The 8,082-nt window shown below is 45.8% G+C and overlaps 1 protein-coding gene across 3 annotated transcripts in view; it reads right to left on the bottom strand.

The window, feature by feature from the left end:
• The window catches only part of MICU1 (mitochondrial calcium uptake 1), a 106,728-nt gene that overhangs the window by 2,542 nt on the left and 96,104 nt on the right, over window positions 1–8,082 (bottom strand). For all 3 annotated transcript variants that reach the window (XM_054207539.1, XM_054207541.1, XM_054207540.1), the window contains one exon: window positions 242–331. In XM_054207539.1, the coding sequence (XP_054063514.1) occupies window positions 242–331 (90 nt within the window). The remainder of the gene's footprint in view (window positions 1–241; window positions 332–8,082) is intronic.

Raw genomic sequence — 8,082 nt, 5'->3', positions numbered from 1 at the left:
GCTGTGCATGCGAACACTTGCATCCAGTGCTTTAAGATCAACATCTCAGGAGCTGGGTACCACCAGATGCTCTTTCTAGAAGGGCAGGAGGATCAGTACGGACCCACGGCCAAAGCGGGGACAGTAGCACGGCAAGAAGAGCCAAGGCCATGGCAAGTTTTCATGGCTGGCATTTTTTTCCCCCTGTATTTCTTCCCCTAGCCTGGCCAAGAGGAAGGGGGCAAGGTTTGGGGTCACTCACCGTCGCAGTCAAAGAGGGCAAACACCACGTCGCACACATGGTCGGAGAGCTCCACCTTGGCCACTGTCCTGGCCACTTGCTGCATGGTCACTACAACAAAAGGAGGGCACAAGGTTAGCGAGACGTCATCATCCGCTGACCGCGGCGAATGCAGGCAGAGGAAGAGAAGACTCTTGTTCCTCCATGGAAAATTGCCTCTACAAAAACACCACGTACAGAGAGGTTTCAAATAAGCTTTGTCCTCAACACGTGCTTCAAAACCAGGTTCCTCAAAGCCTTTGCCTTCCTACCGCAACACTGCATGAGGTGTGGAGGGGCTGGTGGTTAGCACCGACGTGCCATTACCCATGTGTTCAAGACAAACATTAAAAACACCGAGATGAGATGGTTTCCCGCCCCCCGCCCCAGCTTTGGTTACAAAACCCAAAGAAGTGCCAGTGCTACAGCAGACACAAGGTGGGAAGGCTCTCCTGAGGGGTTCAATCAACAAGGCAGCTCCTGACGGTGCTGCAAAGATGATGCTCTGTGAAACTGCTATTCCAACAGGTTGGGAATCGTAAAAACCAGTTTTCCTGTTACGCGACCCAGGGCCAGTAACTGCCGAACAAACCCATCCTCCCTCTCCCTGCGACAGGCTCTGCAGCGAGAAGGCAAGGTTAACCTTGCAATGAAACAGAGAGTTGTAAGGAATTATTTCACTTTCCCCCCCCAGGCTAGCAGCTGAGCTCATCAGCGAAGAAGTGAACGGTAGTTTTATTCACGCCTCTAGAAAAGAGCAATCAATCTGGCAGGGTTATGCAGTAGATTTTGCTGCATAAAGGGAAAAAAAAAACCCTCACCAAGCTGGTTTAGCTGTTTCTCTACGCGTATTTGCATGTGTCTGGCTGCCCTCTAGTCTCCCTTTGACGGCTGCTAATTGAAGGAAGGAGGGGAGGTAAGAAAAGCTCAGTTGTCACTGTTTGTCGGGGCTGAAACGCCCTGTTAATTCCCAGATACATGATATAACGGAAAGGCTTTGCATGAACGCGAGTGTATTTTAAGTTAAATTGCTGCCCCCCAAAGTCTGACCCGAGGAAACCCCGTCCGGAGAGGTTTCGCAGCACGGCAGCGAGCCCACGGCAGCTGGGATGAACGTTTAGCCGTGGAGCTCTCCTTCAGCCAGGCAGAAGAGCGAAGTGGTGCAACGCAAAAATCGGTCTGAAACAAAAAAAAAAGCCTCTGCTTTCATCCACAGAATAGCGGGTTCGTGCACGCTGGGCCCTTTGCAGAGTTACTGGCCCTTCAGAAATTTCAAAGATGTCAGAAAGGGAAAAATAAGCACCCTACCTAAAATGTAACCGGATTAATTTGAAACTGCATAAAGTGTTTCTAACAGGATTTTCTTTTTTACCATGAATGTTCAGGTTATTGGTTCCTTCTACCCCATTTCTGCACCCCTGGGTGAGGTTTGGGGTTTTGGGGGAGGAATCTGCAGCCACCACCGGGTCCTTCTTCCCCTATAAAATCCCTCCTTTTACTAAATAATGCAGGAAAAAACAGAAGGTGGATTAAAAAAAAAGTATATTTCCCACCGTTTCCCTGTAATTATTCTTTTGAGTTAAAATCCTTTCCTACATGAGAGACGTAGCTTTGGTCTGCAGTTATTACTCTATATTTCAGTTCTGTAAGTCTGGATACGGCCACTGCTTCTGTGCATGTCCTGCCGTCAGCCAGAGCCTGCTTTGGGGAGGGCAGAGGCAATGTCATCATTAAAGACAACCTGAATTAATTTTCTTCCCCAGCCTCATGCCCAAACCTTGCCAACCGAGGCGTGGGGAGACCGCACGTCTCTCCCAGCCCACCGGGCTGCAGAATATACCCTGCAACACTGCTTTCAAGAAAGCCTAGACAGCAAAGGAAACAGGGGATTCACATTTTAAGCACAGGGACGGCCACCACATCCGTGTGTCCTTTTCCTTTTGGCTCTCTTCCTTCTGAATACGCAGAAATGAGCCAGCAAGATGAATGAACGAACTGCAATGCAAGCAAGCGGGCGCATGAGATGGCAGCAGCCCTCCAAAAAGGGCGTTAACGGTCCACCATTTAATGAGCTTGGCACTGACATCAAACACTCAACAAATTAAATGACAAAGCTGCCTTCAGCTCTCCCCCTTGATCCGAAAGGGAGGGACTGTTGGCTGACATAGCCCAAACCAGAGGAGAGGGCGCCTATAAATTGCATGGGTATAATGCAGTATTTATAGGTCCTCCCGGATCAAACGCCACAAACATGAAGTGGCAGCAAATGCCATAGCTGAATGGTGGATGGCATGGTCCTTTTTAACCGAGATAAATGCCCTGCCTCTGGATTTTATACGTGCCTTTGTAAAAAGCGCTGTTCTCCTCCCCAATTAAGGGATGTTCATTCCCTAAATACAGTCCTGGCTCCAGCAGAACGTGCCCTGCAACTCCTACCTGCCACATGCGCTGCTCTGGGGCTTCAGTAACGTGTAAAGCCCAAGAAAAAAGAGGTTTCGGTTAAAAAAAAAAAAGTTTATCTAAACTTACTCCTCAGCTTTGTTTTCCCCATAAAGTCCTTCTGCTGGGGAGGCACTTTAAAACACCTCACTTTTGGCAAAGACAGAGGTTTTAAGTGCTGTAAGCCATCTCTTATCCCAGACCCATCCCTTCAGATGGCAAAAGAAAATCTGGATTTCCTCAGACAGCAACACTGAATTTCACTGAACTCCTTTTAAATGTAAATCTTCTTTAAAGGTGCTCAACCAAGCTTCCATACCTTCCTCTCCTCCTGGTGCCCTGGGTACCCTCCCTACTGAAGAAGTTATTTGCTACGGCCTTATATGAAAAAGAACCAAAAACCAACAGTGGCAGAATGATTTCTTTAATTATAAGTCATTTTTTTCTGCTGAGTTTTTACTCCCCTCCTCCAGTCTCTACAGGGTGTCGCCTGATCCCTCCTTCGTCTTTGACATGTGCTTATTTATTTTTCACAGCCGCTGTTTTAGCAGCTGTAATTAGTACTTACAGCTGCCAGTTACCGCTCCCACTCTTATTAATCCAACTGCGCAAAGCATCGCCTCCATCGTGTCCTTCTTGCTCCATGCAAAAACGTTATTTCAGAGGGTCTGTGTGACTGTGCTGTGCTCGGTAACGATTTTGTTGGGTTTTAAGGAGCCATAAGGAAGCGGGCAAGCGTCTCTGCTTTCCACTTTGACACACACGCTCCAGACTACAAGGTACCTCAGGGAGGCAAATAAAATTGAAGGAAACCTCCCAGCGTCTTTTCTTTCTGTTGCAAAATGCAATAGGTGCTGTCTGGTGAAATGTCTCCTAAAACAAAGCTTGCCCGGGTTTGGGGATGGCTGCAGCCATCTCTACGCAGGAAAATCTCCTGGATTTTATACCCCCAAAAATTGAGTTCCTTGTTCCTATCTTTAAAAGTTAGGTGGCTTTTAAAATTTCAAGTGTTCATGTCTCCCCCTGGTTCCTTTAATGAGCCACCTGAGTATTTTGTGCAAGTTTAGAGTCTGACACAGTTGTTATCTTTTTCACTCCAACTCCCAGTGCCGCGCTGTGAGTAATGCCTCACCCAGCACTCGCAAGCAGGGCTTCTCTACAGGCAAGAGCCTCACCAGATGGCAAACTTCACTTTTTTTCCTCTGTCTTGAGATTAATCACACATTTGGCCAAAATAACAGGCAGCTGGGCTGCTGTCTTTGTTTCCCCGAAGAGGGCTCTCTGCCCTGGGCGGTCCCAGGCTGCAGAGGCAGGACATGTGTATTTTGGCCTCCCAGAAACCAGGCTGTGTAGGGTCTCCCATCGATACACGTGTTTCTTTTTAAGCATCCCAGTTGGAAATGTCGGACACTATTATCGACAACACAGCTAGCAAAAAATTAACTAATTTTTTTCAGATCATTCACATGCGTACATACTGGAATATCCATCCAGAAGAGATGTACAAACCCTACGCAATCCTGTGGCACAGCACGTTTTTCTTTTTCTCCTCAAAATGCCAGGCTGCAGCCCTGCAGCTGAGTAGAAACTGTTTTGACATCACAGGGAGCATGACGGAAAGTCACAGAGATCACGCTTCCGGGGAAAAAGTGGAGCTACCAGAGCAAAGGCAGAGCCGATCCACTGTTCATGTAATATTCGCAGTCACAAATAAGCAAAGAAAGGAGATTCCAACACAGAAAGTTGTTTCTAAACTGAAAGGCATTCCGTATCTTCTAGGAGCTGTTGATCTATGGAGAGCTTGTCCTCAGGGCCACCGAGCTGATTTCTCAAAGCCTGGTGGACAGGCCTCCTCTGCTGTCATGGAGCTTTGCCCAATGACCCGCTGCATCAGCGCTCGGCAAAAACCCACGCTGTAATTGTGCACGTACTGAAACCAAAGGGCAGCCCAGCCCCAGAGCCCTCCTGCTTGAGGACATGGTGGTGCCAGGCACTTCCATGGTCCCTCTCTGCCAGGGCACAGACACACACACATCAACTCACAACAAATGTGACAACCCATGACCCTGACTTGCCTCTGCATGACACCAGATCTCATCGTTTGACAACTCCTTCTTGCAAATTATCACAAATACTCATCCAGGCTTTTTTTTTTTTTTTTTAACATGCTCAAGAGAGGCTGTGGCATCTCCATCCTTGGAGACACCCAAAGCCCAACTGGAGGTGACCCTGGGCATGCCGCTGGAGGTGACCCTGTTGGACTAGAGGGTCTCTAGAGACCCCTGCCAACCTTACCCACCCTACAGGTGACCTCCCCACCCAGCTAAAAGGGTTGACTACATGGGATTACTCCAGAGGAGCGGACGGAGCTGTGCCTCTATGGGGGACCAACTTCTTCCATCCAGCTCTGAAGGCAGATTAAAGCAAGCAGCAATTCCATGACAAATACCTGCTGCACTCAAAACTCACCTCTAACCTCTTTCCAAATTCCCTGCAGCCATTCCAAGCTCCATACTTCAAATAAAGCGTTCTTCCATTAACCCTTGCTGGGCTCCAGCCCTGCTCCAAGCCGGCCGAGCCACCGGAGAGAGTGGCAGGCTCAGGTGTCTCCCCTCGCTTTGGCCCATCTCTGGCCAAACCCATCTGTGCCTTGCCCTAAAAGCACCAAGGAATTACAGCACGACTCTCTGCTGGCACCAGCAGAACAGTTGCTTGGGAAGTCTGGCTGCAGACAGTGGTGCAGAAAAAAAAGAAAAAAAAAAAGAAAAAAGAAAAAAAAAGAAAAAAAAGAAAAAAAGAAAAAAAAGAAAAAAAAGAAAAAAAAGAAAAAAAAGAAAAAAAGAAAAAAAAGAAAAAAAAGAAAAAAAAGAAAAAAGAAAAAAAAGAAAAAAGAAAAAAAAGAAAAAAAAGAAAAAAAAGAAAAAAAAGAAAAAAAAGAAAAAAAAGAAAAAAAAGAAAAAAAGAAAAAAAAGAAAAAAAGAAAAAAAAGAAAAAAAAGAAAAAAGAAAAAAGAAAAAAGAAAAAAAAGAAAAAAGAAAAAAGAAAAAAGAAAAAAGAAAAAAGAAAAAAGAAAAAAGAAAAAAGAAAAAAGAAAAAAAGAAAAAAGAAAAAAAAAAGAAAAAAAAGAAAAAATGAAAAAAAGAAAAAATAAAAGTGCAATTCACACCCTCTCCTGGAAAGGGGAATAAATGAGGAGTTCGGCTCCTGTCCTGCTGCCAGCTGTAAGCCCAGGCTGTGAGAGTTTTCTACGTCATGCTTATGATTTAAGAGAACAACGAGCTATTACGTTTCTGGTAAAATGAAAGATGGACTAACAAATAATCTGTGCGTTATTCTATAGGCCATTAAAACATAGGTTTATGGCCCTTTTTAGAAGAAAAGGCTACTTAATTCAACACAAAACCGGTCATCAAGCCACAGCTGTTTGGTGCCATCTGTTTTTTTTCCTCTTAAACGGTCTTCTAAAATTATAATAGAGTTTTCTGCACTAGGTTAGCAGCAATTTATTTGATACACAAACTGTCCCCTTCCTTCCCCCTAATTTGATGAGCAATTTTCACATTTGTTGTTTTTTAATAAGCAACTTTGCGAAGGCTTGACTTTCAGAAGAGCACACCCCATTTATTGCTCCTTTGCTTTGTGGGTGCAATATCCAGATTCGGACTGTAAAGGGGTAGCGCATGGACAATTTAGGCATGGGAGCACATAGATCCCTGCTGCAAAACCCAGCTCACACCTGCGTTAGGACACAGCAAATGCTCTCTTCACGCCTCCTGCCAGATCCGCGGGAGCATTTTGGGGTTGAGCAGCACAGGACGACGCCAGGGTTGACTGCCGTCAGCCACCAGAGACAGGCGAAGAGGGGATTTCCGGGATAACTCTCCTCTTCTGCCCACGGAAATCTCTCCCGACAGCTGGGACCCTCAGGCAGGGACAGGGATACGGGGACAGCGGAGCCCGCAAGCGGTTTGAAGCCACGTCCTGCGCATCACTAGCCCTCCCCGAGGCTTCTTGCTCCAGCCAAAGGACTCCTAGCTCAATGGCTGTGGCTCCAGCACAAGCTCATTAATTGCACATAATTAAGTAGCTATAACACTGATTTACCAACTACTGAATAGTCCACAAATACATATTCCATGACCAGGCAATGACCGGTTTACTGCAGACACCGAGTAAATTGGATTTCCTGGGCTATTACCACCTGGTGGGGCACTGCAGAAAGGGCTCTGCGCAGCAGCAGCACATCCGTATTTCATACACGGTATTTCCTGCTCCTTTTTACTTTTAAATGAAAGGAAAAAACCTATCAGGTTCTTTTAACTTTAAGTCTTAAGATAACGTTGATGTAAAACAAAGAGTACAGATGATTTCCCCCCAAAACTCAAAGGCGAGGAGGGCTGTTGACACACGCAGGAGAAGTGTCACGTTTGACTCCCTTTGTAACTCCACTGCCCAAAAACCTATTTATGTCTTAATATTCCCCCAACAGCACCAGTCGAAAGAATAGCTTACTTTTGAAACATTTCATTTTGCACCTGCCTAAATGCATCAGCTTTAACTTTCTCATAGAAATGAGTTTCCACATAGCCTAAAAAACTTTTAATGAGTTTGCCATCCTTTTTTTTTTATACTTCCATTCTGTTTTAGAAGAACAACTCTTAAAAAAAAAGATCTAGAAAAGCACGCACTTGTGACAGATCTTGGCAGCAGAGCTGGACTTTTTTTTTTTTTTTTTTTTTTTTAAATGCCTGGTTTGTTTGGTTGGTTTTTTAATCAGTGTGTCCGCTCTGAGAATATACCTGGCATGGATTAGCTCAGAAAAGAAAAAACAAGACGATATGAAGGAGGATATGGATTGCTCTGATCAATAAACCACACTATTACCAAGCTCCCCAGGAAACACCAGCTCTGAGGTTTATTCAGCCAGTCCCCCTCCGGCCACGCGCAGCCTCTGAACTATGGGTTATCTCCTCTGGACAAACTTTAATGGTCAGCCTGGGACCTCAGTGGGATTACAGTGCTCCCCCTCCTTCCCTCCAGCACACCTGGGAGCTCCGAAGGTGCTTGCTGTTACCTGGAGGTCAGATGAGAAATGCAGCATCTGGCCACACAGCTCTTCTTGCTAAGCAAAGCTGCAACAAAACAAGGTTTGAAACGTTCCTACCACCAGCTCCAGTGCTGGTTAGTGCCTCTGCCACTTCAATCACCCAGACCTCTACAGAAGATAAGAGTTTGCAAGAATACTTCTTATCATACTGCTTGTCTTTGCCGACAGTAATTTGTACTTTATAAAAGGAGAAAAAGCCCCCTCACTCCAGAAGACAGGGATGAAGAAGAAACACTGGTGTTCCTGTGCTCTGGTCCCAGGGTCATCTTGCCTCTGC

Source organism: Rissa tridactyla, chromosome 6, assembly GCF_028500815.1.
Source record: "Rissa tridactyla isolate bRisTri1 chromosome 6, bRisTri1.patW.cur.20221130, whole genome shotgun sequence".
Taxonomy (NCBI): domain Eukaryota; kingdom Metazoa; phylum Chordata; class Aves; order Charadriiformes; family Laridae; genus Rissa; species Rissa tridactyla.
Note: the sequence above shows the minus strand (reverse complement) of the source record. Positions and strands in the feature narration are given on the sequence as shown.